The sequence below is a fragment of the Berghia stephanieae genome, chromosome 1, assembly GCF_034508935.2.
Source record: "Berghia stephanieae isolate SIO BIC M18660-M18661 chromosome 1, UCSD_Bste_1.3, whole genome shotgun sequence".
Taxonomy (NCBI): domain Eukaryota; kingdom Metazoa; phylum Mollusca; class Gastropoda; order Nudibranchia; family Aeolidiidae; genus Berghia; species Berghia stephanieae.
Genome location: NC_088360.1, coordinates 110,850,574 through 110,868,073, shown reverse-complemented (window position 1 = coordinate 110,868,073; position 17,500 = coordinate 110,850,574). Strand labels below are relative to the sequence as shown.

The window sequence follows — 17,500 nt, the reverse complement described above, 5'->3', positions numbered from 1 at the left end:
CTAGGACTAAAGAGAATCGTTTTCTTTGTGTCATTTATTGAAATTTCTTTGAAAGATGTTAAGGGTTCACCATAAAAAGAGGTATATTCTGCTTCTGTTTCGTCTGTGTCAAGTTCACTCCGTATCGTTGTTATTTTATTCATGAAATACTCTACAAAGCAGTCCGCGAGTTGCTTGTCGTCAGTGTGGTGTGGCAGGCTTGTTTTGATCTCTTTGCCTAGAAGCTTATTTGAGATTTTATAAAACTCCTTCGGACTTTTTATGTTATCAACTTTATCAAGATAGTAGATACGCTTTGCCTTAATTGTCACCTCTTTGAGTCTATGTTTGAATAATGTGTAAATTTCCTTATCAATTGTCAGGCCAGATTTTTTCCATTTCTTCTCCGCTTTTCTTTTCTCTTTCTTTATACGTTTTACCTCCAAATTGTACCATGGTGATTCTTTTCTGATGTTCACAGATCTTCCTCTTTCGATGTCATCCGACTTCGCAGCTTCAGCCGTTCCTCTTATTCTTTCGCTGAGGATTCTTCAGTTGTCTCTGTCTTGTGCATTTTTCCTGAAGTTTGACAGCTCCACCAGTGATGTTAATCTGGCGTTGTCATTGAGTTGTTTATTATAATTATCGAAAGTTAATGACTTTTCATATGATAAATTCAATTCACTAAATAGATATATTAATTCAATGGTATTGTTATTCATTCGAGGCGATGCCAAGCTGTTAGGAGCTGCGGACTGCAAAAAGTAAGAAGCAAGAATTAATATAACAGCTTCAAATAAGGACAAAATACTAAACACGGAACATTTCGGGCTCAAAACCCGTCTTCAGTCAACAACAAAAACAAACATAAATATATTACCTTGTGCCAAATAGTTCTCTGTCATCTCTCTGGTTTTTAAGTAATGATTTTTTATGTCGTTATTCGTTTTTGTTGTTTGCTGGAAAAGAGTTTTGAGTCCGAAACATTCCGTGTTTGTTATTTTGCTATTTTTTTAAAACCCGTTTTATTCATTATTTATTAATTACTTTTTAAAATTATTCCTTCACAATTTGCAGTTGTAAATTATATTAGTGGTTCACAACAACTCATCACGTTACACAATCCGGACGGAGTACAAAGCTGCAACCCATTTCTATGGCGTCGTCAAGCTTTAAGCCTGAGGATTATAACGAAAAGAGTGAGCGTGAACAGTTTCTACGATTCAGTCAGGACGAAGAAGAAGATGCAAGTGAAATACAGGTTAGTCATGATCGGAGGAGGCAAATTCTTGATAATGTCAAGGTGAGTGATAACCTTAACTATAGTCAGATTTTTTTTATTAATGGTGCGTGTTTTCTGGTTTTTCTCAGCTGTCCTTCTATCAAAAGTTGTAAAAATTTGTGTCAACCTTTGAATCAATTTGTCTTAACTGAATCTAGATTTTGGACCGTATTGATGCCATATTTAAAAAGTTTTCTTCTTTACTACTTAAAAACTACTATAAAACAGCTGACATAAAATTAGAGATTTTACACTGTAAAAATTGAAAACAAGTTACGCACCACAAAGTATGAATGAATTCATCGTATTCCAAAAAATGTTGTGCTGGCGTAGTGATTATGAGTTCACGTCATACTTCTTTCCAAATAATAACAATTCGCTTTAAGTGTTATGATCATACCACTAATGTAGTTTGTATTGAATTTTGAATTTATTATTTATGGCATATTATCTACATCATGTCGCAATTATCAAAGACTGATATGAAATCTCTCCCTTTAAAGCATTTGAAATAGTGATTGTATACTCAATATTTACGGTACGGAATCTCTATCGGTTCCACTCTCGTAAAGCTGCGAAAAGAAGTCTTCTTGTATCTATCGATAAGTCATTAAAGAGGACGGCAATGGTTTTGGATTTTCACAATCAACCATGAGAAGATCGTTATAGCAATACAACAGAGAGATCACCAATGTAGAACAACGTGTTAGGAAAAGGATCATAGATAACTTTGATATGGATATCATCCAAAGATTTATGTGTGAGCATAAATATACAACCGAAAAAAATATTGGACGTCTGATTATTCAAGCAGAAAAAGGCCCATGGATTCTGGACAGAGAATCATTGTTATTCTTGCAGGTGGTGATCATAATGGATATTTAAAAGGATGCCATGCCATTTTTTATGTTCTGCATCTTCTGGACTATTATCCTGGGGTCAATACAAAGGTGTTTTAAGCCTGACTAAATATCGTTTGCTGCCCTCCAATGAAGCACTCAGGACAACACTACCATTCGTTGGCCCATGGTCACTTCAAGGCTCCAACTTTGGCAAATATAAAAGCTGGCATGATTTCATCGTTTCAACCAGACAGTACTACATATTCTGACCACTTATCAAATACTAACTATACTCCTTAGTAAAAAAAAAAGAAATGAACCAGAAACATTTTTCTAATCAGGGAGTTTTGACACGAGGTTGCGCGACTTCCCCCGCAATCCAATCGAGGTCATTGGGCCTAAGTAGTGGTTAAGATTGAGAGGAGGTACACCAAATTTACTCTCATTGACGAGGTAATAAATGATAAAGAGTAGACTGAGGAAAGGCATGCCTCAACCTTCCCAAACTAGAGGACAATTACATTTCATTGGATAGAGTTGCAATCAAAATTATATTGGAGTTATGTTCACTTTCGTTTGTATTCACCAGTATTGTGTATTGATTGTATAAAATGTAGATGTTTGATAGTTAATAATTGCCATTCGTACTCTGGAAAAAAGAAACACGTACTTTAACAGACATGAAGGGACAGACGGGTAGATATATTATATTATATTATATTATATTATATATATATATATATATATATATATATATATATATATTAGTGCTTAGGCCACTGGGACCCCCCCTCCCCCCCTTTGGGAGTTTATGCCACTATGTTTTTCAAATAATAGAACTTATTGGCCATACAAATTCCACTGTTACCGTAAAAATAAGTGTCATTTAAGAGAGTTATGGCCCTTTGAAAAAAGTGAGTTGTGTCCCCTTGCAAAAAAGAGACAACATTTCTTTCAAAGGCTCTGGAGACTACAATATTAATTCAAATATATGCAAATTGGGTATCAAACTGAAGGAAATTGAATATACTATCAAACTATGTGCACAAGCTTTCAATTTGTAAATATTATATAGATTCACAGAAAGTTGAAACAATTTGTCAGTAATCTCATGAAGTGTCATATCTAAACTTATGGGCTATTTCAGTGTTTTACACAAAAATTATTTTAAATATGGCCAAAAACAGCATGTTCATTAAAAATTTAGCACTGAAGAAAGCTATGGCCCAAGCCTCAACAACAACCTCCAAATTTCTCCGTCACAGGAAAAACTAAAAGTGTACGCAACCCTTAAATTTTTCTCCACTTTGTGGGATGCCAAATTCATCATAATTTTCATACTTTTTAAACATGGTATTGATGTCCAGTTGTCACATTTAAAAGTAAGTTGAAGGTGTGGTAAAAAACAATAGATATATCATGAAAAAAGACTAATTTGTTCACAACCCAAGTGAAGCATCATTACCGAAGACTTCTGAACGAAATCGCATTGTTATATTATGAAGAATAATTGATACTCAAAAGGGATTCTTGATTCAAGATGCAGCAAGTACATAAAAACAATATCCTTATGTGTTTTGCAAACATGCTTTACTCCTTAACAGTTTGCACTGCTCACCAATTTATTACATATCCTCATCATCAGTAGCAAAATCCTCTTCGTCCTCTGAAGTGTCGTCAAGGAAATCACTGTCAAAGCTATCACTACCATCCTCGGCATATGTATCTTCGTCAGTACTGGTGCAGCTTTCTTCATACACAATTTCCTGCAACTCATCTGGAATGAAAGCATCTTTGAACCACTGTACTTCCAATTCAGTTGCAGAATTTCTCTGCCAACCGTTATCCTCTGGTTTTGGAATGCTAGGATTCTGGCACACTGCATTCCTCCAAATGAGAGTTTGAATGTTGGCTCTTGATATGTGCAGTGACAATACTTGACTACAAGGAGGCATCTGACACAGATCAATTCCACCACTGCATGAGATGGTACCTTTCTTTCCTTTGAAACGCTGGCGAACTATGTCATACCTCACTTTGTTGACACTTGTGCATGAGGTTTTGCCATACAGCTTGTACACAAATGACTCTAACATGAGACAGTCATTACTCGAAACAGCTGCTGATGTTCCAAATCTGGAGAACAGAATTCTAAGATCTTCCTCCTTTTGAAGAAATTTTAGAGCTTTCAGCTTTCCTTGCCCAGCAAAGCAACTTGTTGTGTCACAGCCTGTGAATGCATGGACACCAAGTAATGCATCACACATCTGTTTAGACAAAGTCTTTGCAATCTGAGAGACATTGATTTGTCGCCTGTTGTTGCTACAGCCAGTATCAAAAATCAGGGTCTTTCCAATTGTCTCTGAGAATGAAAGGAGAAGTAAGAAGACATCCGTGTCTGGTGATCTGACAACAATTGTTTCACAGTTTGGTTGGCGGGAAGCATATTGACAGTGCAGTATAATTCGTGAGTCTGCCTCTTCCTGTGATGAGTAGAGATCTAGACAAGGTACAGCTGTGGTAAATTCATCCGTGTCACTGTAAAGTAAGGTGCATCTCTCTTCACAGACAAAGAAGATTTCCCTGTTTCTCAGTTTCTTTGCATATTCGTTACTTTCCCATTCCTTGAGGAGAAACCTGATAAGGGATCTTTTGTTATCAACGCAGCTGAGAGATGATTTCCAACGTCTGGGCACTGTTGTTTCAGATCCTCTTAACAAGTATGCATTATCTTCAGAAGATCATCTCCTCAATCTCTCACAACCTTTGATTGAATCTTCTATGTAAGTATCAGTCACAAAGTGTACACAAGCTGCTTGTGGTAAGGAGGAAAATGTAAGTTTGGCTACTTCACCAAATGTATTTGGGATTGCTGACAGAGTTTGTAACAGTGCATTGCCATCAACAATGTAAACGGTGTTTGTTTTGTTTTTTTTGCATAATCCTCGAACATTAATGAATTGTCAGGCTTGAGCTTGTGCAACAGAGTTGCTTTGTTGGTCTTCAGAGGTAAACCATCTGATGAAGCCAGCGACCATGGAGTAGGTGTTAGAGGATATTGAAGAAGTTTTTGAAGATCAACACTGTGCTCTTGGGACAAAACAAGAAGCTGGCCAAATAAATTTCTTTGTGCCTTGATTTTGACCACGTTCATGTCTTTTTTCACTGTTACCACTTTCCTCAATGATGCAAATGTCTTGGTCTTGTTCCTTTCTAATGGCTTGTGAAATTCTACAGTCTTTTCCATCAGTCTGTTTTCAACAAAACTTTCAAACAATCTTTTTCCTGTTTTTTCCACGGCTAGCAGGTCATCAGCAACATCCTCTTGCACTTTCATTCCTGAAGCTAGACTGACCAGACCATCTTCAACTTCGAAGGGATTGATAAATGCTGAAAATGCCTGGAGGATCTTTTGCACTCGCTTTTCACTTTGTCTTTTTTCTGCAAGGCTCAATTCTTTGTGGGTGTCTATATCCATACAGTTGTTGTTGCTGATCATTCTTTGGGTTGCTGATACATATTCTGCTCGATTGTGTCTTGTTACACTCCAACGGTAATAGCTTGGAAGACTCTTGCTGAACCCAACAATACCTCCTTTTGTCTTTGCATGTTTGTTTATTGTTTGTTCAATGGTCATATCTGTCACAGTAAAGGTTGTTCACAATTATCTTATTAAATTTTATTTTATTAAGAACTGAATTCATCTCACTCCAGTTATATTTCGGTAGGCTTAGATAAACTTTACCTTCTAATATTAGATCGTCTTTCCTTTTATAGCCTTCCCTCGAATTAATTTCTAATTAGTGAATACTTTTCGTTCTACATTCTGTCACGTAGCCACTTATTATAAAAGCTGATAGGTCTAACACTCTACACTCACTTTCTCTCCACAATCTATGCCGGACGGCCAGTCGCTCTATTCCTATATATATACTGGAAGATTTTTATCTTTTGGGACTTTGTAGATATTATATCTACACCATTAAGACGCCGGAGCTTTTAACTTTGATTGTATAATCTTCAAGGATCAAACCCAAGCCCGCTGTACTACACTATAACCTCTTACCAATTGCCTGGAAGTGGAATTTTACGAGTCCAATCCTGTTATCAGAGGAATAGATCATCCAAGCCCATCAACTGCCTGGAAACGTAAACTTACGAACCTGACATATTATCATAAGTTACGTAAAATATTCATATCTCTATTTGTAACTGCCACGATCACTGTTTATCTCTTTTAATTAAATTTCATCATTATTTTTATTTCATTGTAAACAAATCGTTAATTGTTTTTCATTTATAGTAACTAGTAAATTCTGGGGTTTCATTCTACATATATCTTTATGCATAGTCGAGTAGCTCTTTACTCACTTGAGACCATGACATTTTGGAGGGGACACATATAAAGAATTGAATTTATTTAGTTACTTATATCTATTTCATCTAACCTTAAAGTTTAAATTGTAAAACTCTTAATTGCCCCACTTGATCATATTTTAATTGAACTCCCTATTTACAGGATAATTTTTTTTTCTTTTTCATTTCTTCATTTAAATGGAATAGCAATTTATCCATTCATTCTTTCATTCAAATTGAATAGCATTTTATTGATTCATTCCTTCATTCATTTATTCATTTATAAATTATTCATTCATTCATTGTTCATTCATTTATTCATTCATTCATTCATTCATCCATTCATTCGTTTATTCACTCATTTATCCAATCATTCATACATTTATTCCTCCCTTCATTCTTTCATTCATACATTATCCATTCATTCATTCATTTATTCACTCAGTTTTTCATTCATTCATTCATTCCTTGTCCACTTTGTTATTATATCACTCATTTCATTTTGTTGTTTGCCTCATTCATGAATTGTTTTCAATATGTTTACATTCCATAACGATTCATTCACCTATCATCCAATCACTCAGTGTTGTGAACACATTTTGGAACTATTGTAAATCTTACGATATTTTATTGTTTTGTATTTCAGACATCACTGTTAAACACTCTTCAATGCCTAATTACAATTGTTGAACAACCATTGAACAAGAGAGAGGTCCCAGCCACGAACTGAGTTGTAAATATATCCTTCATTATTCTCTTTTACATGAGTTGGGCATCACATAGTAACTATAGACATCGTGATTTGTTTTGCATAGTGATTTGTTTTAAATGCATTTTTGGCATATTACTGTTACCGAAAACCACTTATATATAATGTTCTGAAAAGTGAGTCTTTAAAAACTAAATAATAATAAAAGGAGTCTACTAGCCGTCGTGTTATATTTAGTGATAGATAACTTGGGATTATTTTGGCATCCTATTATTGTTATCACACTCTAGTATATTAGCGTCATTGCGAATAATTGTACACAAACTAACGACGAGTCACACACATTGGTGATACATTTTTCGTAGTAACATAGTTTAGAGTACACGCGATTGACACATTGTTATTGACACAAGTCATAATAACTCCGCATTGTATTGACACATTGCTTTATAAGATATAACGATAAAAGGCATCAAATTCAACATACATAATAAGTTGAAATAAGAGAGAGAGATTTCTAAAAATAGAACAGTTCATTCCAGTAAGTGTAAATAAATAAAACAGTCAGTAACAGTATCCTGTCAATATAATATATATAAAACATCGTAACTAATTTATTGCAACATGGAAGCATATAAAAGATACTTAAGTCTCGCAAAGGACTTAGAAATACCCCAGGAAAGAATATTTTCATGGTGCGAAGAGAAAGTAAAAGAAGAAAAAGAACATGAAGAAAGAATTCGTAGAGAAGAAAATGAAGAAAGAATTCGTAAAGAAGAAAAAGAACACGAAGAAAGAATTCGTAGAGAAGAAAATGAAGAAAGAATTCGTAGAGAAGAAAAAGAACACGAAGAAAGAATTCGTAGAGAAGAAAAAGAACACGAAGAAAGAATACGTAGAGAAGAACGAGAAGAAAGAGTCCAAGAAAGGGAACTAAAAAGACAAATAGCTTTAGCAGAAGAAGAAACCAAAAGGACCCAAATGATGCTGGAAATTGAAAAAACAAAAACCGGTCATGAAAGAAAACATAATAATAGTGATGAATTTTTCGTGAAACTTCCACGCATGCCAACATACGATGAACGCTCAGACTGTCTAGAATCCTTCTTACACCGATTCGAAGTTCAGGCTAAAGGTTATCGTTGGCCAGAAAGCAAATGGGCCACAGCCTTGATTAACTGCTTATCTGGAGAACCGCTAAAAGTTTTCTATACCTTAACAACTGAAGATGCAGATGACTATGGAAAAATTAAAGACGCTCTACTAAAAAGATTTAGATTAACGGAAGATGGTTACCAGGAAAGGTTTCACACTGCAAAACCGGAAAGTGGAGAAGACTTTAATACATTCGTGAACCGAATTACTCAATTTCTAAATCGGTGGCTTGAGTTGGCAAACGTAAAACAAGACGACTTTACAGGCCTTTACTATCTCACGCTGAAGAATCGAATCTATCAAGCTTGCAACCCAGATTTAGTCGCATTCTTTAAAGAGAGAAAGCCAGAAAACTTGGACAAATTAAAAATCTACGCAGAAAACTTTAACAGCGCACATCCATTGACACCCCTTAGCAGAACATTGAAGGAACCATACTACGCTGCCGCTGCTCAGAGTCAGGTACACCTAAAGTTCAGTACTCAAATAGAACGAGCCGATCAATCACTCGGAACACGCAAGTGAAACAAGATGATCATAGTAACAAACCATGGAACAAACAGTTCAATAGAGACCATAGCCGACCCTATCAAAACAAAACAAGAAATAGCACTGACAATAATACTGAGTATAAGAAAACCAACAAACCTATAATTAAATGTCAATATTGTGGAATGAAAGGCCACACAGCAGACAAATGTTACAAAATCGTGGGATATCCGAAAGAAACTGCAAATGCATCACTCCAAACCAGTGTAAATAATCAGACACGAGTAATGTCAGGAGAAAATATAAATGTGTATTCCGTGAAAGGTATGTCACTTTTAACACAAACTCACAAATCAGGATCGCTATTTTTTTGTGAAGGCAAAGCTAATGGAACTGATTGCAAAATATTGAGAGACACAGGATGCAGTACAGTAGGAATAAAAGCATCTTTGATCAATGACGAAGACAAAACTGGAAAAACGGTACAATGCATCACATTCAGTGGCACAGTCGAAACCTTTGAAACAGCTAACGTGTACATAGAAACCCCATACTATACAGGAATAGTGGAATGCTGTATACTTCCCAACCCCGTCGCTGATGTTATTGTTGGCAATATAAAAGGTCTTAAAGACAACCCAACAGATGTAAAGGAATGGTCATTAACCCAAGAAACAGCTTGTCTAGCAGAAACAAGAAAGATGACTAAGACAACAGAGAAGCCAATGACTATTTCTCTAGAACCACAACAATTTGACAGGAACACGTTCATTGAAGAACAGAAAAAGGACCCGACTTTAACATCATATTTCAATATCGCAAACAAAGGGACGAAATCAAAAGTTGAATACATCATTGAAAAAGATATTCTGTTCAGGTTACATAGGAAAAGAAACAAAATAACTAAACAACTGGTCACGCCGAGTATTTACAGAAACAAAATCCTTGGAATAGCGCACGATTCAATAACTTCTGGACATCTTGGGAGCTCTTCCACATTGAAGAGAATATCCGAGAATTTCACATGGCCTGGAATTACTAAAGACGTCCGAGAATATGTGAAATCGTGTGACACATGCCAAAGAAGAGTCGCAAAAGGCAGAATACCGAGATTGCCATTAGAGACAACCCCAGTTATTGAAAAAGTTTTTCAAAAAGTTGCAATTGACATTATAGGCCCTTTAACAAAATCAGATAGAAACCATACACACATACTAACACTAGTCGATTACGCAACCAAGTGGCCAGAAGCGATAGCATTGAAATCAACTACATCGGATCACATAGCTGAAGCATTGATGACAATTTTTACTAGAATAGGCATACCAAATGAGATACTGTCGGACAATGGACCCCAATTTACATCACATATGATGCATGAAACCATGAAACTCATGGGAATCCAACACTCATTCACAACTCCCTACCACCCCCAAGCAAATGGTCTTTGTGAAAGATTTAATGGCACTCTAAAGAATATGTTAAGAAAAGTGTCAGCAGAAAAACCAGATGATTGGGACAGATACTTACCAGCAATCCTATTTGCATATAGAGAAATACCCCAAGAATCTACAGGCTACTCCCCATTTGAGTTGATGTATGGACGATCACCTCGCGGCCCGATCAATATAGTAGCCGACATTTGTAAAGGGAATGAGGAGGACAATAACGAAATTATGTTTGCTTACGAATATGTAAGTCTGTACCAGAAAGGAAAATTAGCAAATGTAGTTATGGAAATGAAGAGATTGAATATCAATGTTTTAGGATTATCAGAAGTTAGATGGAAAGGAGCAGGAGAACTTAATTATGATGACTGTAAAATTATATACTCAGGAGGAGGAGAACACCAAAGGGGAGTTGGAATTATACTAGATAATAAAACGGCGCGAGCAGTCAAAGGATTCTGGCCCATATCAGACAGAGTAATGGCAATCAAACTACAAGCAAAACCTTTTGATTTTGATATTTTACAAATATACGCCCCAACCACCAGTCACGATGATGAAGAAGTGGAAAATTTCTATCAACAAATAGATAAAGCAATGCATCAGTTTAAGTCTTCAGACATAAAACTCATCATGGGCGATTTTAATGCCAAGGTGGGCCGAGAAAGAATAGAAGATATTGTGGGCCCACATGGTCTGGGAGACAAAAATGACAGAGGTGATCGTCTTATTCAATGGTGCCGTCAACATGATCTGACAATCACAAATACTTGGTCAACAAACCACAATAGAAGGAAGTGGACATGGAAAAGTCCTGGAGATGGAGTGAGAAACCAAATAGATTACATACTCATCAGCAAACGTTTCCGAAACTCGGTTTTGTATGCCAAATCTATGCCGGGGGCTGACTGTAACAGCGATCATATACCTGTGCTATGCCCCATACGAGTTAAATTGAAAATCTGCAAAAGAGCAAAGGCTAAACCTAAATACCAACTAGACATTCTCCGGGAGGAACAGAAGATACAAGAAAAATTTGAACTATCAGTAAGAAACAAGTTTGAAGTGCTTGGAGAACTAACAGATATAGAAGAGAAATATGAGCAGTTTAAAGACAGTGTTGCTGCATCATTAGAAGAAAATGTTCCAACCACACTTAAGTTGCAGAAGAAGAAATGGATTACTCCAGAGATATTAGAATTAATGAATGAGAGAAGAAAGGCCAAAAATCAGGAAGAAAAATACAAGACTCTGAACAGGCAGATAAAAAGAAAATGCAACGAAGCTAAAGAAGACTGGATAAATGAACAATGTCACTATATAATGTCCTGCAAAGAAAAAAATGGCAAATTCTTCCATCAGAAAATCAAAGAAGTGACAAACAAAACTAAATCAGGTGCTAAAAGTGGATGCATCAAAGACAAGCGTGGAAACACCATCATGGACAAAGACTGCATTCTAAACAGATGGTCAGAATATATTGAAGAACTTTTTTTTGATAATCGAGGAGAAATGCCTATGATAAAAGAACTGGAAGGGCCTTCTATAATGAAAGATGAAGTTAGGAACGTCATGAAAAGCATGAAAAATGGAAAAGCTGCAGGACCTGATGCCATAACAATTGAAGCCTTGACTGGCCTGGGTGAATGGGGGATTGAATTCATCACAAACCTTCTAAATCAAGTGTATGACACAGGAAAAATGCCAACTGATATGAAACGATCCATTTTTATAGCACTACCAAAAAAGCCAGGGGCAGTTGATTGTGAACAACACAGAACTATTAGCCTAATGAGCCACCTCACAAAAATTCTTTTGAAGATAATTTTACTAAGAATAAGAAATAAAATACGACCTGAAATTGGGGAGATGCAATTTGGTTTTGTTGAGGACAAGGGTACCAGAAATGGAATATTCACATTATCAATGCTGATGGAAAGATGTATTGAAGTAAATAAAGATCTGTATATGTGTTTCATCGACTATTCAAAAGCCTTTGATAAAGTACAACACGAAAAACTATTCAAAATTCTATCATCCTTGGACATTGATGGTAAAGATTTAAGAATATTACGGAATTTGTACTGGGAACAAGAAGCAGCAATGCGTGTTGACAATGAACTAAGCAGTTTTACACCTATTAGAAGAGGAGTTAGGCAGGGGTGTGTTTTGTCTCCAGATTTATTCAACCTCTATAGTGAAATGATATTAAGAGATATCGAACATAAGAAGGGGGTGTGTATTGGAGGAAAGAATGTAACAAATCTGAGGTATGCAGATGATACGGTTCTACTGGCAGAATCTGAACATGAACTACAAGAATTACTGGATGTTGTAGTCAGGAGTAGTGAAAATATGGGACTGGAACTGAATATATCTAAAACAGAATGTATGACGGTATCTAAAAATAATAACCCACCAGCCTGTGTAATAACAAGCAGAGGACAAACAATACAACAAGTTGAATGTTTCAAATATTTAGGCTTCAATGTAACATCCAATGGAAAATCAGATTGTGAAATAAAGAAAAGAATAGGTATGGCGAAGAATGCATTCAACCAGCTGCATACAATTATGAAAAACAGGAATATTAGCATGAAAACAAAAATCAAAGTCCTGGATTGCTATGTACTGTCTGTACTGCTATATGGTTGTGAGAGCTGGACCATAAACAAGACCATGGTTAAAAGACTGGAGGCAGTGGAAATGTGGTTTTACAGAAGAATGATGAGGGTGTCATGGATGGAAAGGAAAAGAAATGAAGAAATTTTAGAAATGGCAAACAGAAAAAGATCACTGATAACAAAAATCATCAAACGCCAAATGGAATTTTTAGGACACATTATCCGCCACCCTGGTTTGGAAATACTCGCCTTGACTGGAAAGATGAATGGAAAAAGAATAAGAGGAAGACAAAGAATAACGTATTTGAAAGGGATAAGAACTTGGACAGATGAAGCTGAGAAAGGTGGCGCTGCTTTAATAGAATTGGCAAGAGATAGATCAGCTTGGCGGAAGATGACCTCCGACGTCTGCTTCAGATATGGAACTACATGATGATGATGACCCATTCTTTGTCAGATTTGTTAGCGGTGTCGCGATGTGCGCGAAGTTGTAAATGTATTTCCTGTAAAAATTTAGGAGCCCAAGTACTTTGCGTACTTCTTTTTTTGTCTTAGGTGGTTGCAATTGTGCGATTTTTGTTTGTTTTTCTGTCTCGGGTGTCTGTGTCCCATGACCAACGGTATGATTGATCCTGCATTTGAAGCTTCGATATTAGTAAACATAGGTTGCGATACTGTGTCTCTATCAAAATACTTTTTTAGCATATTTGCATGGAATGTCTTTGTTGTGTTGTTAATTTTAATCTCGTAATTAACATTAGATTTTACTGCTGTTATTTTGAATGGTCCTTTCCATGTAGCTAAAAGTTTACTCGAGTCATCGGGTAAGAGTATTAGTACTTTGTCACCAATCTCAAATTTTCTTGAATGGGTCACCGAACAAAATTGTTTGGACAGAAGTGTGTCAGAATAGCTTTAACCAATTAAAGGCATTACTCTGTTCAGAACCAATTCTTAAATTACCCGACATATCAAAAGAATTTGTTGTAAGAACTGACGCGTCTGATAAGGGCATCGCAGGTGTACTATTACAGGAGCATGAGGGAACTCTAATGCCTTGCTTATATGCAAGCAGAAAATTATTGGACAGAGAATCACGATACTCTGTAATAGAGCGTGAAGGACTGGCCATCGTCTTTGCTTTAAAGACATTCAGCAGATATCTACTGCTAAAAGAGTTTGTGGTCGAAACGGACCATAAACCACTCACGTACATAAGAAATAACAAAATGAATAATAGTAGAGTACTAAGGTGGAGTCTATTTTTGCAAAATTACACTTTCAGTATCTCTCACATACCAGGCTGTGAAAATATTCACGCCGACCTACTTTCTCGATTAGTATAAACACATGAGAAGGGTATAACTTAACCTCCCATGCATACTGTTAGTTACCTCGCAAACTATGCCAAATCATAACGCACAATTTCGATAATTTTATTTGTAAACATGATGACCCAACTTAATGTAACATTGAGTATTGTTTGGATATATATACCATACCCATTCATGATTTGGGAAATCTTCTCTTTATCTATTATTGTTATGAATTTTCACTCATTTATGATTAATAATTGAAATGTCAATATTCCATTTACATTTTCATTCATTTCATTCAGAAAATTACCTTCATATCATCGACTTAAATCATGCTTCATTGCCATCACTATTGTTTATCACAATGATTTGTAATCACATTGTCATCATGTTGTTTATCACAATGATTTGTAATCACATTGCCATCATGTTGTTCATCACAATGATTTGTAATCACAATCTTTCATTGTTATTGTCACCCATTCATATACCTACGTTAATATAAACATTTCCATGTCTAGTTAATAAATAATTTAATTGTAGCACAAATCATAACAATGGATTAATGCTAGAGTATCATGATAGTAAATTTACTTCCGTTTGTAAAATCTATCTTTCCCATAATGGTTAAAGAGTATATTTTAAACGTGGGTGGGGGGTGTCACAGTAAAGGTTGTTCACAATTATCTTATTAAATTTTATTTTATTAAGAACTGAATTCATCTCACTCCAGTTATATTTCGGTAGGCTTAGATAAACTTTACCTTCTAATATTAGATCGTCTTTCCTTTTATAGCCTTCCCTCGAATTAATTTCTAATTAGTGAATACTTTTCGTTCTACATTCTGTCACGTAGCCACTTATTATAAAAGCTGATAGGTCTAACACTCTACACTCACTTTCTCTCCACAATCTATGCCGGACGGCCAGTCGCTCTATTCCTATATATATACTGGAAGATTTTTATCTTTTGGGACTTTGTAGATATTATATCTACACCATTAAGACGCCGGAGCTTTTAACTTTGATTGTATAATCTTCAAGGATCAAACCCAAGCCCGCTGTACTACACTATAACCTCTTACCAATTGCCTGGAAGTGGAATTTTACGAGTCCAATCCTGTTATCAGAGGAATAGATCATCCAAGCCCATCAACTGCCTGGAAACGTAAACTTACGAACCTGACATATTATCATAAGTTACGTAAAATATTCATATCTCTATTTGTAACTGCCACGATCACTGTTTATCTCTTTTAATTAAATTTCATCATTATTTTTATTTCATTGTAAACAAATCGTTAATTGTTTTTCATTTATAGTAACTAGTAAATTCTGGGGCCTCATTCTACATATATCTTTATGCATAGTCGAGTAGCTCTTTACTCACTTGAGACCATGACAATATCAACTGCTATTCTTCCAGCAGGCGTCCTTGATCTGGAGACACTAAATCCATTATCTTGTAACATTTCTTCTGCCCCCTGGATGGGAATGAATCAGGTTGGCTAGTGACACAAAATATACACTGAGATACTTGGCATAATTGTGGTGATTCATGGTAAAAAGCAGTGGGCACAGTTCTTTTAAACAAGATATATGAAGAAGAAAGTTGTTTGTCTTTGTAGCTCGCAGAAACTGGAGGAGAAGCCAAACTCTGTCCATGTATTGGATCCAGTATTGTGCAGTTTTTCCGTACTTTCCTGAGCGGACACTCTCTTTGAAGGCTTCATACTGGGAAAATAACTCAGCATACACAGTTGACTGGATAATTTTATTAGCTGTATGGCTTGAAATTCCTTCGGTGAATTCCTTTATGTAAGACATGAGGTCTTTACTGAGTTTTGAATCCGTGTCCTGCTCAAATTTTGCAAGCAGAAGTCTCTCTAGAGCCTTCAAAACAGACACATGCACTCGTATAGCCCTGTTGTAGTTCTTTCCACTCATAACCCTATCCATAGAACCATGTGCACATAGCCCTGCTTCAGTCACAATTTCTTCAAAACCAGATCCACTTTGGAGCTTTCCCAGGGCACCAAGATATGACATTATGGTGTGAAAGACACCCAGGTGAATAATGACTGTTTTGTAAAGCTGTGGGTTTTGCCAGACAATATCGTAAGCTTTCTTTGCTACAGCAAGGTCAAATGTTACAAATGTATATGGCTGACCAAGCTCTTGTGTTGCCTCCAAAGATAGTTGTAGCACCTTCTGTACTGTAGCTGCTTCAGTTATGGGAGCATTGATGACAGGCATATATTCAACAATTGAAGGCATGTTGGTTTCATTTTCATTTTGGGGGTTTGGAGTTGTTGATGAAAGCCAACCTTTCCAACCAGGGAAACGTTCTCCGTCTGAATTCAACTTCATCCTACAGAACACCCACAGAAAATTATCTTGGTGCAGCTGTCTTTCTTGATTGTTTTCTACTGTTGTTGTGGAAACAGTCAGAGAAGGTTCTGTTCTTCCAGTTGCAAAGCAAGGCTGAATTTGGATGGGTTTGAAAGTTGCTGACCTTTTCTTTGTTTTCCAGTCGTGACATTTTGTTGCTCTATTATTCTTTCCAAGTTTCCTTCTTTTATTTCTTGGATCATGATGCCATGAGTAGAGTGTGTGGTGCCAGACCCATCAGTGGTCTCCTCTGTGAGATCGAAATTATCCCAGCAAAAATGGGTGATTTTTGGATGTGCCAATGCGGCAGAAGGAAGATTTGTGGAGCATTCAACAACACTGTCGCACATTGCAGTCTCCAGTTCCAAAAGAGTAGAGTGGGATGCGCAATGTCCAAAGCGGTTAAGGATGTTTATAATCTGAAAACTTCCAGTCAAATGCCTCACAGTCATCCCCAGAAGTAAATGTTTAGGCATTTTCCATTGTCCACAAGTGACATTATATCAAACATCTTTGGCCATGGAACGTACAAGTCTTTCAGACCTACTACTCATATGTCCTGCACCTTGCTTGGATAGGAGTGTAGTAAAAAATTTGATCAGAGCAGAAGGAAGTTGGTCTTGAGCAGATAGCAAATACTCTGATGTGGGGGGGGGGGGGAGGCCAAGGCATTTGTGAATGATCTTTGAAAGAATCCAGAATCAAATGTCTCAAGGTTACAGCAGCTTCTTGCAGTTTTCTCTCCTCTGATGAGGCACTCTCAAATGCAGCTTCAATTGCACAGCCTTTGGGGACTTCATTATTATAGAGAAAATGGCTATCAAAGATTTAAAAACCCTATATAGCTTTGTAAAATATTTTATGATATGAGGCAAATAATGAGATATGACAATAAAATTCCACTATTTA

General features: G+C 36.3%; 1 protein-coding gene across 1 annotated transcript in view; it reads left to right on the top strand.

Moving 5' to 3' along the window:
- Nucleotides 1-17,500, top strand: part of LOC144962721 (uncharacterized) — a 31,496-nt gene that overhangs the window by 11,623 nt on the left and 2,373 nt on the right. Inside the window, exon 2 of the mRNA XM_078895915.1 lies at nucleotides 1,057-1,282. Coding sequence (XP_078752041.1) covers nucleotides 1,136-1,282 — 147 coding nt within the window. The 5' untranslated portion in view covers nucleotides 1,057-1,135. The remainder of the gene's footprint in view (nucleotides 1-1,056; nucleotides 1,283-17,500) is intronic.